Source organism: Schistocerca americana, chromosome 1 (genome assembly GCF_021461395.2).
Source record: "Schistocerca americana isolate TAMUIC-IGC-003095 chromosome 1, iqSchAmer2.1, whole genome shotgun sequence".
NCBI classification, from domain to species: Eukaryota; Metazoa; Arthropoda; class Insecta; order Orthoptera; family Acrididae; genus Schistocerca; species Schistocerca americana.
The window spans coordinates 828,757,113-828,780,013 of record NC_060119.1 but is presented as its reverse complement, the minus strand read 5'-3'; the positions used below and the strand labels follow the sequence as shown (position 1 = coordinate 828,780,013).

General features: G+C 44.7%; 1 protein-coding gene across 1 annotated transcript in view; it reads left to right on the top strand.

Annotated features, from left to right (window-relative positions):
• The window catches only part of LOC124546401 (aminopeptidase N-like), a 263,906-nt gene that overhangs the window by 63,547 nt on the left and 177,458 nt on the right, over nucleotides 1-22,901 (top strand). The window contains exon 4 of the mRNA XM_047125035.1: nucleotides 21,767-21,922. Coding sequence (XP_046980991.1) covers nucleotides 21,767-21,922 — 156 coding nt within the window. The remainder of the gene's footprint in view (nucleotides 1-21,766; nucleotides 21,923-22,901) is intronic.

Sequence of the window (22,901 nt, the reverse complement as noted above, 5' to 3'; positions counted from 1 at the left end):
ATCCAGGCAGGATGGAGCATTGGCACTGTCATTGATCCGCTGGGCGGATTCGATTTTGGGTCGGCACACCTGCCTGAATACAAGAAGTGGCGCATTAATGTTCTCGGCTATTCGGGCAATTTAAATTTCAAACCTCCTATGCAGTAAAAAGTAGCTACCAACCAACTCAAGGCATGAAAGTGCTTCAGGTCCCAGTCAATGCGAAGCTTATTTGTCTGGTGTAGCAAGTTCATACATCAGAATATCCATCAAAGAATCCAAAGACATAATTAGAAACAATTTATTAAAATAACGAACACTGTCCACATCTGAAGTATTTTAACTAACAGAGTTATTAGATTTTGTTCTCTACCACTATTTTTCCACATTCAGAGGTAAACGTGTAAACAGGATATGGGCCTAGCAATTTCTAATCCACATAGTAGGATCATTGCAAAAATATTCATTAGCCACCTTGAAAATAAATTTTTGGAGAACAAAAGTAATATCAACCAGAAAATTGTGAAGTACTGCAGATATGTGGATGACACATTCATGGTACATAATAGGACTGGAGAAGAAACAGTAGATTCAGTAGATCACACAAAAACATCCACTTCCCCACAAAACCCCAGAAAGGCATTAAAATAATTTTTATGAGACAACAACCAATACAAACCATACCCTGAACTTGAACGTCAATGTACACAGACAACCAAGAAACTCGTGAAACGTCCCCTTAGAAAAATTATACATGACTGTGTTTAAACTGACACACAATACTTTTAGCGCAACGCAATCTGACTTTCAAAAATAACTACAAAAGAATGGCTCTGACTAACATTAACCTATACGTTTCACAAATCACTTACCTCACAAAAATCTTCGTTACTTGAACTACTGCAATACAGCGAGCGCTACTATTGCCAGCTAAATAAAAGATTCAAACTACGGAAGGCACTAATTACTGATAGGCATAGTTAGCAAATGAAAGATTTTAATAGAGAACAAACAATGTATTTACCTTAATAGTCATAATATACATAGCGGTTCATGACATCCAGTCTTACAAATTTCAAAACTCCGCCATCTCTCTCCCCACATCCACCACTGCTGGCGGCTCACCTCCAACTGCGCAACGCTACGCGCTGTTAACATCCAGCTGCACAAGACTACAATAGCCAACAACAATGCAAACCAGCCACAGACTGCACACAGCACAGCCAGTAATTTTCATACAGAGCGCTACGTGGCGTTACCAATAAGAAAACCTAAACAGCCTACTTACACTCGGACATTGACCTCCGTCCCCCCCCCCCCCCCCCCCCACTCACTCATACACACACCACATGCACATCCCAACTCACAAAAACAAGCCGCCTTCAGAGTTTTGCATGCAGTGCATAGAAATTCTCACTCACTGCTGCAGACTATGAGCCAGAAATCAACACATGCAAATTCAATAACAATTGCTATCATGAACTTGGAATAAATACACTTTCACAACACATAACAAAAAACGAAAGAAAGCAAACCTACAAGGCCACCACCCACAACAACATAGCAAAACAAAGTATTAGCGGACATTTCAAACAAAATAGCCAAGCTGTTTAAAAACACAGATATCAGAATCACTTTTACACTACCAACAACCCAAGGAAGAAACTGATTCATGACATCTAGCTGAGAAACTGAGCGACTCAAGAAGTTATCAAGTGACATTCAGACATTGGCCAAATAGGCAGAAATTTTAAATCCTATTTTAAAGAACATGTTGAGACTGTAAAAAGCTAACAAGTCAGCTATGGCCAAACATATGAAGGAAACAGAACACAGCGTTGCAATAGACAACGGTCTTAAAGTACTGCACATATAACCCAGCTACCTCTCTGGCTAATTAGGCTTTTCTATATGACCGTGTACCTGAAGTCCCTAATCTGTGGGGAAAAGGCATCTACTCCAAAGAATAATGCAAAACCGAGAGAAGTGGATGAAGTTATAACTGAATCGCCACCTCTCAGTATTTTAGCAATGACGATTAGAAACCAAGTTCAGTTAACTTTATATATTTTTAATTACGTAAACTAGTTTTTTAATTAACAGCAGTTAGTGGAAAATTTGAAAGAAAGATTTTCAAAGTATGTCATTAATGGAATAACCAACGACTGCCAGTTCCTTACCGGATCAAGAATAATTATATTGGAACTGAACTTTATACTCGTAAGCAATCTTACGTAAGAACAGTTATTGGCGTCATGACGTAGGTACACTATGTAACGCACAGTTTCAAGTACTTCACACCGAACAAATCACAGTAGTCAGTTAATGATCAAATAGCAAACTCATACAATATATCATATTAATTTTCAAAGATCAATTAAAGTAAGATTGTTTACTGGCGTTAACAGAAACTTTTTGTTACATTACTCACCGTAATACTGACTCTCGTAGTTGTAGCAAGCAGAAAGATTGTTTGAATTTAGAAGTTACTTTGATATTTCTTTGTAATAAAAGTTACAAATTATACCACAAGCTATAAATTATAACAGTGCTGTGACAATGAAATTCAGTGTCCAAGTTACGTAAAGTTTTACTACCACTTTTTTTATTACGAAAGTTACTCTGTTTTTAGCAAATGAATTAACACTGGATTTTGCATCATTCTATTTCTGGCATCATTCATACTATAACCAAAGATTTCATTATTACGTAATTGTCCAAACGTTGGAAAAATGTTCATTTTCTGATTATCTCGGTTCATACAAAGGGATAGGATGTATACTACTTGGGTAATGACTTAGGAAAATTATTTACGTGACAATATGCACGAAAACAGTGTTATTCAAGCAATAAAATTCCAACTACGCTGGTCAGTCTATTACAATTCTAGTTATAAAAAGTCTAGATCTTACTCCACTTCATGATGCCGTTGCTTTGTCAAGTGGCTTCATCTAGCGGTAAACAGGGCACAGGTTGACCTTCTTGCCATACCATAGCCAATAACAAGGGCCCACAGTATTCTTGATGTTATGTGAGTTACTCTTGCTGCATTTGTACTGTGCTCAATGAATGCTATAGCTTGCCCATATTACACGCCTCCTCGCGACTCCCAACTGCTACTACTTTTGGCGCGCTCTCACGCCCAGCGATAATGCATATACAATTTATTACACTCTTTGATAATAGACTTTCCCTGACTAGGCCAGCTTGTCTACTCACAAAATGTTAACATTCCATGCGCATTCTCTCTCTTAAATAAAAAATAGCATTTGTAACTTGACAACATATTTACAAGAATAATATTCAGGACAATTAATAAAGCAAACTTCACAAAGCACGTATAAATTGTATGATCATCCACAGAGCTGTGGTGTTACACACACTAGAGCAGGAAAATGGACGTTTTGGAGGAAATGGAGGTATTGATCCATGGACGAAAGTGGAAAAACGAGATTCTGAACTAAGTTAAAGATATCAAGAACTCGCATTTATTCACCAGCGTCACTACAGTACTGTTGAAATAGATGAAAAATAAAGATTAAGAATATACACTGATCAGCCAGAACGTTATGACCACCGGCCTGCTATCGACATAAGGCCGTCCACGCCATAGCACCGTCACCTTGCGAGGAATGACTGCTATTCAGGAACATACACGGTGCATCTAGCTTCAGTGAACGTGCTGTTCATGCGTAAAAAGGGGAAGGCGAGCGATCAATCTGAGTTTGACTGAGAGCAAATTGTGATGGCCCAGAGGTTCGGCACGAGCGTTTTGGAAGCTGCAAGACTTGTCGGGTATTCGTGGAATGCTGTGACGAGTGTCTTCAACATGTGTCGAAAGCACGTGAAACCACGTCCAGACGTCGTAGGGTTGGTAAGTGACCCGTCACTACAGATGTCGGACGTCGTATGGTGGGCAGACTGGTAAAACGGGACAGGCGGCGAAGTGTAGCGGAACTAACCTGAGACTTTAATGGTGGGCATAGCACAATTGTGTCTGAACGCATACTGCATCGAACATTCCTAACGATGGGCTTCCGCACTAGACGACCCATGCACATGGCAACGTTAACATCACGAAATCGGTAACTATTACTGAGATGGGCACATGACTGTCGGCACTGGACTTTGGTGCAGTGGCAGAGCGTTGCACGGTCTCATGAATCCCGACACCTTCTTCATCATACCGGTGGGAGGGCGCTATTCCGTCGTCCTCTGGGGGAACAGCGCCTTGACAACTGTACTGTGGGACGGAGAAAAGCTAGCGGCGGCTCCAACATGCTCTAGGGAACATTCACCTGGTCATCCATGGATCCAATGGAGATTGTGCAAGGCACCATGACGGCGAAGTAGTATCGCACACCGGTTGCAGACCACGTACACCGCTTTATGCCGATAATGTTTCCCCACGGTAGCGGCGTTTTTCGACAAGTTAATGCGCCATGTCACAAGGCCAGGAGTGTGACAGAGTGGTTCGAGGATCACAGTGGCGAGTTCCAGTTGAGGTGCTGGTCTCCCAACTAGACAGCTTTGAATCCGATCGAACACACCTGGGATGTGACCGAACGTGGCGACAGAGCTCATGGCGCCCCTCCCTGGAATTTACAAGTATTAGGTGACGTGTGTGTGCAGATGTGGTGCCAACTTCCTGCAGCGGCCTCATTGCTTACATACCACGACGCGTCGCCGCTGTTCAAAAATGGTTCAAATGGCTCTAAGCACTATGGGACTTAACATCTGAGGTCATCAGTCCCCTAGACTTAGAACTACTTAAACCTAACTAACCTAAGGACATCACACACATCCATGCCCGAAGCAGGATTCGAACCTGCGACTGTAGCAGCCTGGCGGTTCCAGACTGAAGCACCTATAACCGCTCGGCCACAACGGTCGGCGTCGCCGCTGTTGTCCTTGCCAGTGGTGGACATACCGGCTATTAGGTAGTTGTTCATAATGTTCTGGCTGATCAGGGTACATGAACCTGTGTTTCATTAGCGATATATTAGCAACTATTTAAAATTATTATTATATTGTTGTTATTAACATCAAATTATCACAGTCTTTCTTGCTGTAATATATTTCGTCGACTGTCGTCAGGGGTGTGTCAGCAAGGTGTTTAGAAGACATCGTGAGTGACAGATGACACCAGGATCGACACATCGCCAGTTAAATCGAAACAAGCTCTGTTTTGATCGCCATTTTGTTGTGATGACTTGTTTTAAGAGCCGTTTACAAATTTATCAATAGTGATTAACAATATCCAATGACCTATAGCAGTGGATGTAAATGAACACACCGCAAGAAATCAGACGTTGTTTTGATTATTTATTTCTTCCATGTGAACAGCAGATCAACAAAAAAGTAAATATTCCCTCACATTACTTTCATCATGCAACATCGATCAAAGTTATTTTCATTTTAGATCATTAATGGTAACATCTTTGTTGCCTTGTGGTAAAAATGATTATCTGCATTTTGAATAGTATGTTAGGATATCTCTATAATAAGACAGTGAATATTTGTGCTTGTGCGTGTGCATGTGTGTGCGTGCGTGCGTGTGTGTGTGTGTGTGTGTGCGTGTGTGTGTGTGTGTGTGTGTGTGTGTGTGTGCGCGCGCGCGCGCGCGTGTGTGTGTGTGTGTGTGTGTGTGTGAATGTGTAGTTAATTCTGCGTGAGGCTAACTGCTTCTTTTGTAATAGTTTACCTTCCTTTACCACCATCAGCTCCGGAAGTCACTACTAACTGATCATAAAACCAAGAGGCTTCTCACACCCACGACGGGCCACAGGGTGTCCTATTCTCGTGTGGGAGGCGTGACTCAGCCTGAGGCTCATTGCTTCTAACAAATTACCGGGGCACTCTGCGAGGACGCTGAAGACTTCCAATGCGGCAAACCTCTGTTAACATTTTTAACGTTTGTGAACCTGATCGTAAAACAAGACTGTCAAGAAAGCTGAGCCCAAATTTCCAAACACAATTTTCATTTGTTGTTATGTTCTCCAGTCTGAAGACTGGTTTGATACGGCTGTCTACGCTAGTCTACTCTCTGCCGTCCTCCTCGTCTGCTGCTGCAACCTACATCCATTTGAATGTGCTACCAGTATCCATCGATTAGATTCCTTCTGCAGTTTTTGCCGTCCCTCATTTTTCATTACCAAATTGACGATTTATTGATGGCTCAAAATGTGCCCTATCGACAGATCTCTTTTTTTGGTCTTCTTCTGCCATATATTTCTTGTTTCTCCAACTCGATTTAGCACTTCTTCATCAGTTACTGGACCTACTTATCTATTCTTCAACATTCTTTTATAGCACCAGATTTCAAAAGCTTCTATTCTCTTCTTGTCTTTATTGCTTATCGTCCATGTATCACCAGCGTACAATATTACACTTCAGACAAATATCTTCAGAAAATACATCCAAATATTTAAATTTATAGTAGATGTTAACAAACTAGTCAGCATTTTACATTCTCTCTACTTCGACCACCATTAGTTATTTTACTGTCATTTTTCTGTCCAACTAGCAAAACTGATCTACTTCTTTCAGTGTCTCATTTTCTGGTCAAATTCCCTCATTATCATCCGATTTCATTCGGTTACATTCCATTACCTTTGTTTTAATGTTGTTGAAGCTTATCACATAACTTCATTTCAAGACAGTGTCCATTCCGTTCAACTGCTCTACCAAGTCCATTTTCGTCTCTGGCAGAAAGCAGTATCATCGATAAAACTAAAAGTTTTTATGACTTCTCCCCGAACTTTAATTTCTTTCCCGAGTTTCTCCTTGACTTCCTTTACCGGTTGATCGATGCACAGACTGAATAATATCGGGGATAGGCTACAACACTCTCTCACTCCACTCTTAACCATTGCCTCGTCTTACAGGGTAGTGAAAATAAAAGTGTCCTGGAGAGCAGATTTCCAAGGTACAAAAAACACAGCAGAGGAAAGCAGATGTCGAAAGGTGACCGTCATTCATATCTTGGTACTTAGGGGCCCTGGTCAGCCAGTTGCTCAAGGCGGGTGAAAGTCGGCATGCTAGTATTGCTATAATCTTACGCGAAATGTTCCGCCGCAGTTCTTGAAGGCTATGTGGGTTGTTACGGTACACCTTAGACTTGAGGGCTCCCCACACAAAGTAGTCGCACACTGACAGATCAGGTGACCTGGGTGGCCAGCTAGGGCCGCGACCAGACTGACCTCTGCTAACAACCCCTGTCAGGCGTTAAGGCTGTGTAAATGTGCTCAAAGACTCGGTGGGCAGTATGTGCAGTTGCTCCAACCTGTTGGAAATGACTGTAGGTCTTTTCCTCTCCCATTAACACTGCCACAAATGGTTTCAAAATGTTGCCAATGTAACGCAGCGAAGACAGCATCTGATGAAAGAAGATGGGATCAGTATTACGGCGTGCAGACACTGCACTCCAGATTCCAACCTGATCATGCACTGAAGTTTCGTCGAAGCTATGCGGACTCTCTGCTGCCCAGGACTTATGATTTTGTGAGTTGACACAACCACTCAGGTGAAAACAGGCTTCATCAGACAATAAGAATAGACTCATGTCCAAGCCATTCATTGTTATCTCAGTGAAGAGCCACTCACAAAACTGGCGGCACTGAGGAGAATCTGCTGGGTTTAATGCATGAACAACAGACACTCTGTATGCATGAACGGGTTCAGGTGGAGCATTCGTCCGCATGATCGACGTGATATGCCAGTCTCTTGCGACAGGCGTGGAGTTGATTTGATAGGAGACGGAAGAATTTTCTGGTGAACTGCAAGCACATTTTCTGGTGTGCGCCCACGTTTCGGAATGTTGTTTTGACTTGTTCAAAACAGACCCCGTCTAACGCCATTTTCGGAATGAGCGTTGTATGGCACTCTTTGCTGGCACGCTGACACCATTAAACTCCGCAGCAAACAACTGCCCACACCGTTTCACGACTTTGTTGTCACGTAACTTCCCACTTCGAACACCCGCTGCTCCAATGTCAGTGTCGTCGTCGCCTTTGCACTGCTGCACTTAACACTGACTCAGCCCACACCACCCTCTGAACCGGTGTGGATCACAGGCTGTGGTTATATGCATACGTTAGCGGCCAATCGTATCCACTCTTCCAGTCCACTTTTATTTGCCCCGCCCTGAGTAACTACAGTCCGGTATCTGTGCACGTTGTAAATAACATTTCGTTTGCTCTATTGTATCCCTGCTATCTACATAATCTCCGAGTGTTTGCTTGTCAAAATTGACAAAAGCTTTCACTAATCTACAGTTGCTACGAAGGTAGGTTTGACTTACTTCAGTCTGTCTTACAGGGTAAGTTGTAGGGTCAGCAATGAATTGTCTGCCTCAAAGTGGTCTTCTACCAGTTTCTTCCATTCTCCTGTAAGAAATTCGTGTCGATATTCTACAACCATAACTGATTAAACTGATGTTTCGGAAATATACTCACCTGTCAGCGGCTTCTTTCTTTGGTACTGGAATTATTACATTCGTTTTGAAGTCTAAGGATATTTCATCTATTTCATACACCTTTTACACCAGGTGGAACTGTTTTGTCATGTCTGGTTCTCTTAAGGGTCTCAATGAATCAGAGGGAATGTCGTCTACTCCAAGGGCCTTGTTTCGGGTTATATCTTTCAGTGTTCTGTCAAATTATTCTGTCAATATCATAAGTTCCATCTCATCTTCATCTGCTTCCTGTTTCCTTTCTGTAATATAGTCTTCAGGTACATTTCCCTTTTTCTAGGCCTTCTGCATATACCTTCCACCGTTCAGCTTTCCATTGTTTGCTTAATACTGGGTTGCCATTTGAGCGCTTGACATCCATGAAGTTGCTGTTTTCTCCATAGGTCTCTTTTATTTTCCTATAGGCAGCATCTACCTTTCCCCGGATGCTTCTATAGCAACTGCCATCTAGCCGTTCTCACTGGATCATTTTGCACCTATCTGTCACTGTTATTTTTTAGACGTATATATTCCATCTCATCAATTCTATTTGCTGCATTTTTATATGTCCTCTTGTCGCCAGTTACGAGGATTTCGACTAGAACTCACATTTTTGCGCATTTTTATATGTCCTCTTGTCGCCAGTTACAAGGATTTCGACTAGAACTCACATTTTTACCTATTTAATCTGCTGACTTCGCTATATTATCTTCAAAAGCCACCCACTCGTCTTGTATTTTATTCCTTTCCTCTGTTTCAATCAATCGTTGTCGAATGCTTGGTCTGAAACTCTCAAGGACCTCAGATTCATTCAATCTCTGCAGGTCCCATCTCCTAAATTTCCTTTCTTTTCACAGTTTCGAAATCTTTGTCTTACCATTATGTAATCAGTCTGCATCATCCCATTGTTTCTAGGTCTCTTCTACGTACACTGAAACCCTAAAGAAACTAGTATAGGCATCCGTATTCAAATACAGAGGTATGTATACAGACTGCATACGGCGCTGCCATCGTCATCGCCTATATAAGACAACAAGTGTCTGGAGCAGTTGTTAGATCGGTTACTGAATGGTATCACGATTTAAGTGAGCTTGAACGTGGTGGTATAGTCGGCGCACGAGCGACGGGACACAACATTTCCGAGGTAGTGGGAATTTTCCCGTACGACCATTTCACGAGTGTACCGTGAATATCAGGAATCCGGTAAAACATCAAATATCCGACATCTCTGCGGCCGGAAAAGTATCCTGCAAGAACGGGACCAACGACTACTGAAGAGAATCGTTCAACGTGACAGAATTGCAACCGTTCCGCAAATTGCTGCAGATTTCAATGCCGGGCCATCAACAAGTGTCAGCGTGCGAACCATTCAACGAAGCACATCGATATGGGCTTTCGGAGCCCACGACACAAAGCTTTACTCCTCGCCTGGGCCCGTTAACACCGACATGGGGCTGTTGATGACTGGAAATATGTTGCCTCGTCGGACGAGTCTCGTTTCGAATTGTATCGAGCGGATGTACGTGTACGGTATTAGTCAACCTGGTGAATCCATGGACCTTGCATGTCAGGAGGGGACTGTTCAAGCTTGCGGAGGCTCTATAATGGTGTGAGGCGTGTGCAGTTGGAGTGATATGGAACCCTTGATACTTTTAGATAGGATCTGACAGGTGACTCGTACGTAAACATCCTGTCTGATCACCTGCATCCATTCATATCCATTGTGCATTGCGACGGACTTGGGAAATTCCAGCAGGACAATGCTACAGCCCTCACGTCCAGAATAGCCATAGAGTGGTTCCAAGAACACTCTCCTGAATTTAAACACTTCCGCTGGCCACCAAACTCGCCAACCATGAACATTATTGAACATATCTGGGATGCCTTGCAACGTGCTTTTCAGAAGAGATATCCACTCCCTCGTACTCTTACGGATTTATGGACAGCCCTGCAGTTGTGTCAGTTCTCTCCGGGACTACTTCAGACATTAGTTGAGTCCATGCCACGTCGTGCTGCGACAATTCTGCATTCTCGCGTGGGCCTACACATTAGGCAGGTGTACCAGTCTCTTTGGCTCTTCACTGTATAAAATTTTCTTCCGTGATTTTTCAACCAAATGTTAGCCATGATGCTCTGTGAAAAAGTGTATTAGGTGGCTTCCTCTTTCACTCCTTTCCCCCAGTAGATATTCTCCTGCTAGTTCTCTTCCTTCCGCAATTATAGAATTCCAATTCCAACCCCCCTCCCCACCCCCTCCCCGTCCACCACAATTAACTTTTCTTTTGCCTGAAATATTTGAATAATTTATTTCATTCTTTGAATACTTTATTATCACCAGAGTAAGTTGGCATATAAACTTGAACTACGGTGGTTTGTGCTGGGATCGTGTCTATCTTGATTATAGTGTGTTCACTAAGCTTTTCAAACTGGCTTGTCTGCATTCTTATTTTTATTAGACCTCTGTTTCATTTTGCATTCATAGTCCTCTATTCAGAAGACCAGAAGTCCTGTTCTTCCTGTCAGTGCACTTCACTAATTCCCATTATATCTAACTGGGGCTTATCTAGTTCCATTTTTAAATTCACTAATCTACCTACTCGATTATTGGACTTAATATTCCACGCTCCGAACGGCAGAATGCCAGTTTTCTTTTTCCTGATAAAGATGTACTCCCGAGTATTCCCCGCCCGCAGATGAGAAATATTTTACCTAAGAGGATGCCATCATTTTTTAACCATATAGTAGAGCTACATGCCGTAAATAACGGCTATAGTTTCATCTACCTTTCGGTGGTTCGCAGTCAAGTACAGAAAGATCATTTTCACTAACGTTACAAGCACAGATGTGCAATTATCCAGACTGTAATCTCTACGACTACTGAAAAGGCTGCTGCACCTCTTCAGGAACCACAGGTTAATCAGGGCTCTTCCATAGATACCTCTCCGTTGTGGTTAACCTATGCTACGAATATCTGTATCGCTGAGGCACCCAACCACTTTATCTCGGCAAGGTCCATCGTCCATAGGGCGAATATTTCTTTACAGGAAGTGAATTTAATTTTAAGTGACCTACGTTAAAGGTTGGCAACGGCCTTGCCGTAGTGGATACACCGGTTCCCGTGAGATCGCCGAAGTTAAGCACTGTCGGGCGAGGCCGGCGCTTGGATGGGTGACCATCCAGCCGCCATGCGCTGTTGCCATATTTCGGGGTGCACTCAGCCTCGTGATGCCAATTGAGGAGCTACTCGACCGAATAGTAGCGGCTCCGGTCAAAAAAACCATCATATCGACCGGGAGAGCGGTGTGCTGACCATACGCCACTCCTATCCGCATCCTCACTTGAGGATGACACGGCGGTCGGATGGTCCCGATGGGCCACTTGTGGCCTGAAGACGGAGTGCTTTTTTGAGTGCTAAGTTAAAGGTTGTGCGTTGTTGTAACATATTAGTGATCTGTTTACTTTTTCACATTTCATAAAAAGAGATGATGTTAATTACATCTAATCATGTTACGTGTCTGCACCTCTATATCAGGTAGAGTTAACCTTCCACGAAAAACACTCACTGTGTCATTGTACGTTCTTAAAAAAAATTGTGTGGCAGAATATCGCACCCCCCCTTTTGCATATTATCAAACGAAATCACATTTGTGAAAGATTTATCAGTGACTTTAGCTGAAATGTCGAAACAACAACTCGGTAACCAGTCACTAAAATTCGTATATCCTGGTCAAGAGAGTTTCCGTGTCTTTGGCTTCACGTTCACTCTAGGTCTTGACTACGAAATGTCAGTAAGCAACGGTGTTAGACGCAGCTATGCAGTTCTCCCCCCTTTTTCACTGTGTGATAACCTGGTGAGCACTGTATATAAACAATACACTTATTCAACTTTCGACACTCCGATCACAGAAATACTATCTAGAACGAGGCGTACAAATTTTCAGTCAGGTCTTGGCAACATTAGAAATTGTGTGCAATGTCTGACATTTACGTAAGGAGATGTAAAATTGTGCACTTTACAAAACGCAGAAAAGTAGAATCCTGTGACTAAAATACCAGTAAACATAACTGGAATTAGTCAGTTCGTACAAATACCTGAATGTAACGATTCGTGAGGATGAGAAATGGAGTGATCATGTAGGCTCCATCGTAGATAAAGAGCTTGGTAGTCTTCGGGTCATTGGTAAGATACTGCAAACGAGCTTGATTAAAAAACAATTCCATCCTAGAATCATCCCTCCAATATGTGAGACCCATACTAAATAGAACTAAGAGATGATATGGAGTGTATAAACAAGAGCACGAACGGCCACAGGTTTAGCGAGCGCAGGCATTTGCAAGGGAACACACACCTTTAAAATCAAAATTGCAGAGCAGACACAAGTCACATCGAGATGAGCTTTGTTTGGAATCGCCTCATGAATCCTAAGGTAGTACACAAAACAATAATATCACTAAACTATGGCAGATATCAGCCTCTTTTTAGGTCGTAATATTTTGAAGAATTAGCCTCAATTGCGCAAATTTTCTGGTCTTTACCAGGTTTCGGCTAAATTAATCTAGCCTTCTTCAGAAGCATAAAATTACTATAACATGCCAGAGTACGGCACAGTCAACGTTAAAATTAAAACCTGTAGTATCGTGGTACCATGTCGGATTAAAACTACTTTACTGAAGTCCATCCCCGGCATCTCTTCACCACGCGGCAGGTTGGCAGCGGCAACTACTTTGGCACTCACTCACCAATGCACCTCACCATGGAGTTTACGTTAGCTATACACAACCAACGAACTCACCCTTATACACTCCTGGAAACTGAAATAAGAACACCGTGAATTCTTTGTCCCAGGAAGGGGAAACTTTATTGACACATTCCTGGGGTCAGATACATCACATGATCACACTGACAGAACCACAGGCACATAGACACAGGCAACAGAGCATGCACAATGTCGGCACTAGTACAGTGTATATCCACCTTTCGCAGCAATGCAGGCTGCTATTCTCCCATGGAGACGATCGTAGAGATGCTGGATGTAGTCCTGTGGAACGGCCTGCCATGCCATTTCCACCTGGCGCCTCAGTTGGACCAGCGTTCGTGCTGGACGTGCAGATCGCGTGAGACGACGCGTCATCGAGTCCCAAACATGCTCAATGGGGGACAGATCCGGAGATCTTGCTGGCCAGGGTAGTTGACTTACACCTTCTAGAGCACGTTGGGTGGCACGGGATACATGCGGACGTGCATTGTCCTGTTGGAACAGCAAGTTCCCTTGCCGGTCTAGGAATGGTAGAACGATGGGTTCGATGACGGTTTGGATGTACCGTGCACTATTCAGTGTCCCCTCGACGATCACCAGTGGTGTACGGCCAATGTAGGAGATCGCTCCCCACACCATGATGCCGGGTGTTGGCCCTGTGTGCCTCGGTCGTATGCAGTCCCGATTGTGGCGCTCACCTGCACGGCGCCAAACACGCATACGACCATCATTGGCACCAAGGCAGAAGCGACTCTCATCGCTGAAGACGACACGTCTCCATTCGTCCCTCCATTCACGCCTGTTGCGACACCACTGGAGGCGGGCTGCACGATGTTGGGGCGTGAGCGGAAGACGGCCTAACGGTGTGCGGGACCGTAGCCCAGCTTCATGGAGACGGTTGCGAATGGTCCTCGCCGATACCCCAGGAGCAACAGTGTCCCTAATTTGCTGGGAAGTGGCGGTGCGGTCCCCTACGGCACTGCGTAGGATCCTACGGTCTTGGCGTGCATCCGTGCGTCGCTGCGGTCCGGTCCCAGGTCGACGGGCACGTGCACCTTCCGCCGACCACTGGCGACAACATCGATGTACTGTGGAGACCTCATGCCCCACGTGTTGAGCAATTCGGCGGTACGTCCACCCGGCCTCCCGCATGCCCACTATACGCCCTCGCTCAAAGTCCGTCAACTGCACATACGGTTCACGTCCACACTGTCGCGGCATGCTACCAGTGTTAAAGACTGCGATGGAGCTCCGTATGCCACGGCAAACTGGCTGACACTGACGGCGGCGGTGCACAAATGCTGCGCAGCTAGCGCCATTCGACGGCCAACACCGCGGTTCCTGGTGTGTCCGCTGTGCCGTGCGTGTGATCATTGCTTGTACAGCCCTCTCGCAGTGTCCGGAGCAAGTATGGTGGGTCTGACACACCGGTGTCAATGTGTTCTTTTTTCCATTTCCAGGAGTGTATATGACTACAGCGCTATACACCGCCTGCTAATTGTAAAGTGTGACCCTCAGCTACATAACGTAAGCTGTCTGTGAGTTTGTTTTATTGTATGGTGATGTAATGCATTGTACACTACTGGCCATTAAAATTGCTACACCAAGAAGAAATGCAGATGATAAACGGGTATTCATTGGACAAAAATATTATACTAGGACTGACATGTGATTACATTTTCACGCAATCTGGGTGCATAGATCCTGAGAAATCAGTACCCAGAACAATTACCTCTGGTCGTAATAACGGCTTTGATGCGCCTGGGCATTGAGTCAAACAGAGCTTGGATGGCGTGTACAGGTATAGCTGCCCAAGCAGCTTCAACACGATACCACAGTTCATCAAGAGTAGTGACTGGCGTATTGAAACGAGTCAGTTGCTCGGCCACCATTGACCAGACGTTTCCAGTTGGTGAGAGATCTGGAGAATGTGCTGGCCAGGGCAGCAGTCGAATATTTTCTGTATCCAGAAAGGCCAGCACAGGACCTGCAACATGCGGTCGTGTGATACGCCAGTATGGCGATGACGAATACACGCTTCCAATGTGCGTTCACCGCGATGTCGCCAAACACGGGTGCGACCATCATGATGCTGTAAACAGAACTTGGATTCATCCGAAAAAATAACGTTTTGCCATTCGTGCACCCAGGTTCGTCGTTGAGTACACCATGGCAAGCGCTCCTGCCTGTGATGCAGCGTCAAGGTTAACCGCAGCCATGGTTTCCGAGCTGGTAGTCCATGCTGTTGCAAACGTCGTCGAACTGTTCGTGCAGATGGTTGTTGTCTTGCAAACGTCCCCATCTGTTGACTCAGGGATCGAGACGCGGCTGCACAATCCGTTAGATCCATGCGGATAAGGTGCCTGTCATCTCGACTGCTAGTGATACGAGGCCGTTGGGATCCAGCACGGCGTTCCGTATTACCCTCCTGAACCCACCGATTCCACATTCTGCTAACAGTCATCGGATCTCGACCAACGCGAGCAGCAATGTCGCTATACGATAAACCGCAATCGCGATAGGCTACAATCCGACCTTTATCAAAGTCGGAAACGTGATGGCACGCATTTCTTCTCCTTACACGTGGCATCACAACAACGATTCACTAGGCAACGCCGGTCAACTGCTGTTTGTGTATGAGAAATCGGTGGGAAACTTTCCTTATGTCAGCACGTTGTAGGTGTCGCCACCGGCGGCAGCCTTGTGTGAATGCTCTGAAAAGCTAATCATTTGCATATCACAGCATCTTCTTCCTGTCGGTTAAATTTCGCGTCTGTAGCACGTCATCTTCGTGGTGTAGCAATTTTAATGGCCAGTAGTGTATTTCCACAGTTCTGATGATACTCGCGCTGGTCGAGTGAAACGTGTCAAAATACAGGGGAAAAAAAAGCAACTTGTGGATGTTCTGCGATTTTAAGGTCACAGGTTTGCTTGATTAGCGGCAAGCCTCACGAAATGTTTAAAAGCCTGAACGGGCAGATCGTCGAAGACAGACACCTGTCCCATGTAAAACATTCAAGAACCAGTATTAAATGAGGAATCTAAGCTACAGATACGCAAGTACTTTTAGTTTAACACGCACACAAAGGATACCGACCTCTCAGGAAGCCCCCAAACATGAAATGGTTCAAATGGCTCTGAGCACTATGGGGGTTAACATCTATGGTCATCAGTCCCCTAGAACTTATAACTAATTAAACCTAACTAACCTAAGGACATCACACAACACCCAGTCATCACGAGGCAGGGAAAATCCCTGACCCCGCCGGGAATCGAACCCGGGAACCCGGGCGTGGGATGCGAGAACGCTACCGCACGACCACGAGCTGCCGACCCCAAAGATGAAGATCAAGGGGTTTGAGTCAAGGCTGCCCTTTCACTAGACGAAAATGCTAAACCTTGCGAGTGGATGTTTTCGTTGTAGACGTGTTTTGTTCTGTGTCTTAAGGGTGGGGCGAACGCCACTACGCTTTTTACCCTAGTAACTGGACCCGCTGTTTAATAGAAAGGTTAAACAGCAAGCACCGATCATACATAAACATAGGTATTAATACAAGTAACTAAATAATTGATTAAACATTTCAAATAAAATTGACGAAAGAAATGAAACATGATGTAGTGAAGACAGTGCCGAAATCGATTACAATTGGAATACCATTTTGTCAGAAAAATTCTCTCAGATACGATGATGCTGCACAAAAGATTCGTAAAAGCGTGTCTGTTCTGTCTTAAGCTGAATGATGAAAATTGTAACGAGTGAAGTCAAGTTATGTAAGATAGCGAACTGTTTACGGTTCGCCAATTCATACGGCTAACCCAGTTACTATCTCAAAGCCCAAATCCCGGATAAGTAGTATAGTGAAATTTCCTCAGTTGCCTGCACTACTATTTATGAAAGTTCATTATGATTTACAGCCACTAGCGTTAAGTTAATGTACTTCAGTCAGAGAAATACGCAGAACTCGAAAGCAGAGTGACAGGGACTAGCTCCCGTACTGAAACACTGTGGGTGTACTGTCACTTAGAGAAAGCAAGTTCCACTCCTGCCCAGACGCTGTTCAGACTGCCAAGTTTTCTCCCCCTCATCGACCGCTGGCCAACCAAAAGACCTTGGAGCGCTCCAGTGCCGCCTCTTTAAAACCTTGGAAGCCAGACCACGTTAGTCATATTCACGACTTGTTACAGAATTGTTCAAATAAGCGTCTTCTCGTCCTTACGACACTATCTCCTTCCAAATCATTCTAACATGAATATTACAGGAGTTATCAATAAAAATATTGAGTGGTGCCCACATACACTAGTCTTCAAGGAATGAAACATAAAGAGATATATGCGTACAAATGACTGTACCATATCCAAAAGGGGCAAACATTGCTATGCTTTCTTGTGATGCACTCAGTTCATAGGTAACATAAACCAGAATTTGAATTATGGGCGATTTTTATAATTCCCTGTTTCACTCTACCAACATCATGGTTCGATGAACCCACTGCCAGGCACTTAAGTGTCAATTGCAGAGTAACCATGTAGATGTAGATGTAGATACACAATTTGGCACTTAAATGTCATTTCGAATTAAGATTATCTGTACTTAAGGAAATATTAAAGAGCGTATACTGACCGAATCATGAAAGATCGCCGGAATAAAAAGGAAAATCATCCAGGTTTTTATATTAGCTGCAAGTCTCGTAACTTAGGTGAAGGCGCACAGTGCAAGCCGCTTCCAGTCTATTAAGAGGCACCTGTAATACGCATTGAGAAACTGCTGATTTCACGCTCACTGATTGCGAATTGGAGTTAAAAATCGACACAGTCACGTATCATCATAAGCAAATAGCCCCAAAGCCGTATACGGAGGCCATCAAACGCCAAGCAAGGCGGAGTTCGAGAGCTCCAGCGAACAGAAGAGATCCAGCTGCCTCGGATGGACTAGTGTCCGGCTGGCGCTATGTAAGTGAGCAGTCAGACTCAATGAACTTCGTGCACTAGGAAGGACTCGCAAAACTTAGCTGTATGTTCCTCTTGGCTAGGGTTATTGGGTCCCATCATGCATTTGCCTACATGTGCCTATGTCTCTGTCAAGTCCGTTGTGACGAGTACTTTAACTTAAGGGTTCGAAGTGAACAATAAAATCTAGCACTTCCATGGTTCATGGTCTGTATTACCATACACTACTGTTTATAACCAGATGTTAGTAATAATACAGGCTAGAGTGGCCATTTGTTCTAGCAATACATAGGAGAACCTAATAAACCTCATCCGTGTTTCAATAAACCAATGTCGATGCTATTCTGTATGCACGTTGCTAACACATGAAGAAGAAATAGAAAAGCCAACCCAGAGTTCAATTTCCCCTGTAATCAACATATCTACCTCCTTAGCCTAACATCTGAGTCATTCTTCACTGTCTCCAACCACAGAGACCTGAACAATGTCAGCTTGACCGCGTTGCCTTCTCATCGCTGTACGCGTACCAAGAAATCCCGCATCATCTCTCATCTGAGACTGAGCTGCTAAAGCACTTCGGGTTACGACAGGTGTAAGGGAACCCATGCTGCTGTAATGCTACGAGTTTCTGTAAATTACATCGAGCACTGGTTCGTTTGATTGAATCGTATTAATTAAAGACGTCGTTACTCTGGTATCATTTGAGTTTCACGTAAACCAAGTTATTATGCGTTTAGAGAATCTAAGAGCTAAAATTTTGCTTATCGATAAAGACTGTAGCTGTACTGGTTTGTCAGTAGTTACCTTGAAATGGTTGTTAAATCAGAGTTTATAAAAAGCTGTGTTAGTCATGAACTGCCGATCATAGAGCTAAGTGGAATGCTATAATAAACCCGTGAAATCGACATGTACTACTTTATATATGTCATGATTTCGTATGATTAATGGATTAAAGTTTAGTATTTTTCTCGTACAAACTAATGTATAACTTTTTAGTTCTTCGAACTGACACCGTGGCTGCGGCAGTAGCCTGTCCCACTCTTTCTTCCTTTCGGAACGTTACGACCGTTGCGCCTGCAGTGGGGGTGGCTATTGGCCTTGTTCTGGCTTTCTCCACCGATAGGGCCAGGCGCCCCGGCACCCTATGTACGCCGCTCATAGTAACGTCTTACAACCTTCTTTCCGCACTGAGATGACAAAAGTCATGAGGTACCTCCTAGTATCGTATCGGACCTCCTTTCGCCCGGCGTAGTGCAACAACTCGAAGTAGCATGGACTCAGCAAGACGTTGGAAGTCTCCTGCTGAATTATTGAGTCATGCTACCTCTATACCCGTCCGTAATTGCGAAAGTGTTGCCAGTGCAGAATTTTGTGCAAGAACTAACCATTTGATTATGTCTCTTAAATGTTCAATGGGACTCATGTCGGGTGGTCTGGATGGGCAAACCATTTGCTCGAATTGTGCAGACTGTTCTTCAGACTAATCGCGACGAATATTGTGGCCCGGTGACGTGGCGTATTGTTATACATAAAAATTATCGTTGTTTGGGCACATGAAGTTCATGAACGGCTGCAAATGGTCTCCAAGTAGACGAACATAATTATTTCCAGTGAATGGCCATTTCTGTTGGACCCGAGGACCCAGTCCATTCCAAAGTAACACAACCCACGCCATTATGGACCCACCACCAGCTTGGATAGTGTCTTGTTGAGATCTTGGGCCTATGGCTTCGTAGGGACTGCGGCACACTCCAACCCTACCATCTGCTCTTGCCAACTGATATCCGGACTCATGTGACGAGGCCAAAGTTTTTCGGTTATCTACGTTGCAATCGATAGGGTCACGAGCCCTGGATAGACGCTAGAGCGATGTCGTGCTGCCGGCCGCGGTGGTCGTGCGGTTCTAGGCGCTCCAGTCCGGAGCCGCGCTGCTGCTACGGTCGCAGGTTCGAATCCTGCCTCGGGCATGGATGTGTGTGATGTCCTTAGGTTAGTTAGGTTTAATTAGTTCTAAGTTCTAGGGGACTGATGACCACAGCAGTTGAGTCCCATAGTGCTCAGAGCCATTTTTGATGTCGTGCTGTTGGCAAAGGCACTCGAGTCAGTCGTCTGCTGTTACAGGCCGTTAACGACAAATTTCGCCGCCCTGTCCTAACGTATACATTCGTCGTACGTCTCACATTGGTTTCTACTGTTATTTCACGCAGTGTTGCTCGTTTGAGAGCGCTGAGAACTCTACGCAAACGCTGCTGCTCTCGATCGTTAAGGGAAGGCCGTCGCCCACTATGTTGCCAGTGGAGAGAGATGTTGTTGTTGTGGTCTTCAGTCCTGAGACTGGTTTGATGCAGCTCTCCACGCTACTCTATCCTGTGCAAGCTTCTTCATCTCCCAGTACCTGCTGCAACCTACATCCTTCTGAATGTGCTTAGTGTATTCATCTCTTGGTCTCCCTCTACGATTTTTACCCTCCACGCTGCCCTCCAATACTAAATTGGTGATCCCTTGATGCCTCAGAACATGTCCTACCAACCGATCCCTTCTTCTAGTCAAGTTGTGCCACAAACTTCTCCTATATTCTATGCAATATCTCGTCATTAGATGTGATCTACCCATCTAATCTTTAACATTCTTCTGTAGCACCATATTTCGAAAGCTTCTATCCTCTTCTTACCCAAACTATTTATCGTCCATGTTTCACTTCCATACATGGCTACACTCCATACAAATACTTTCAGAAAATCATTCCTGAGACTTAAATCCATATTCGATGTTAACAAATTTCTCTTCTTCAGAAACGCTTTCCTTGCGATTGCCAGTCTACATTTTATTTCCTCTCTACTTCGACCATCATCAGTTATTTTGCTCCCCAAATAACAAAACTCCTTTACTGCTTTAAGTGTTTCATTTCCTAATCTAATTCCCTCAGCATCACCCGACTTAATTCGACTACATTCCATTATCCGCGATTTGCTTTTGTTGATGTTCATCTTATACCCTCCTTTCAAGAGACTGTCCATTCCGTTCAACTACTCTTCCAAGTCCTTTGCTGTCTCTGACAGAATTACAATGTCATCGGCGAACCTAATGCCTGAAATTTGGTATTCTCGGCTCAAGCTTGATACTGTGGATCTCGGAATATTGGTTTTCCTCACGATTTCTAGATGGAATTCCCCTTACATCTAGCTCCAACTACTATTCCGCGTTCAAAGTCCGTGAAAACCCGTCGTGCGGCCACATTAATCACCTTTGGACAAGTGACAGCTCCACCAAAGCACTATCCTCTAATACCTTATGTACTTGATACAATCACCATCTGTGTATGTGCATATCGCTATCCCATGACTTTGTCACCTCTGCGCAATCAGGGCTTCACTCCGATAAAAGTGCATTTCCGCCAAACAGGAGACAAAGATGAGAACGAATAGAAGTCTCTATCTGGACCTGTTCGACATTAAGGATGGTGTTCGAGATCACACTGTTGTTATCGGTAGTATTTTGTGTTAAGTTAAATTACTGTATTACTTTTAGATTAGCTTCTTGTTTAAAATATGTGCTTAGTTCGTAGCAGCAGTAGGTGAGGACGACGGGAACTAAGCAGCAGCTGAGCAGTGACTCCGTGCTGTGCCCGTAGGTACTTCGCGGCGACGCAGATGCGGCCCAACATGGCGCGCAGCATCTTCCCGTGCTTCGACGGCCCCATGTACAAGGCCACATTCGACGTGAGCATCGAGCGACCCCGCGGCCTACGCGCCCTTTCCAACATGCCCCTGCGCCACACGGCTGTCGTGTAAGTACCGACAATAACTGACCGTATCAACAGTCTGTCTGACCAGCAAAGCAAAGTGGAGTACAACGTCTATCCTACATGACCCAGAGAGTACTCTGGCGGGAAGAGTTCTTTGTCACGTAGCGCCAGTCGAAATGGATAACCAACGTTAAGTGAGTGCCCCTACCTAGAGAGAGCCAGTTCCAGTTCGTTACGCAACTTGATAAAGGACATTAATATGGTGGCTATGTGGCCTTTCCGACCGTGGTGTTTCCGACATTTTCGCAGGTGCCACAGGTTCCATGAGAACTGCGGCGTATCAGTTTTGTACTGTGGGTTTTCCGACCAGTGCCTCCCCCTCTGCTAATTTATGCCAATCGTTCACCAGTAGCGGATTGGTTGAAACTTCCTGGCAGATTAAAACTGTGTGCCGGACCGAGACTCGAAATCGGGACCTTTGCCTTTCGCGGGCAAGTGCTCTACCATCTGAGCTACCCAAGCACGACTCACGACCCGTCTTCACAGCTTTACTTCTGCCAGTATCTCGTCTCCTACCTCCCAAACTTTACAGAAGCTCTCCTGCGAACCTTGCAGAACTAGCACTCCTGAAAGAAAGGATACTGCGGAGACATGGCTTAGCCACAGCCTTGGGGATGTTTCCAGAATGAGATTTTCTCTCTGCAGCAGAGTGTGCGCTGATATGAAACTCCCTGGCAGATTAAAACTGTGTGCCGGACCGAGATCCGAACCCGGTCCCGAGTTCGAGTCTCTGCCCGGCACACAGTTTTAATCTGCCAGGAAGTTTCATATCAGCGCACACTCCGCTGCAGGGTGAAAATCTCATTCTAGGGGATGGGTTGTCCGGTAGTGCCCCCGCCGATAGCCTTCGTCTCCGCATAATTTAGAAGGCCTAAGCTACCTGAGTTCTATATAATGGTCAGTTGCGAGGAGGAGACGATATAGCGAGGTCATCGGTCCCATCGGATTAGGGAAGGATGGG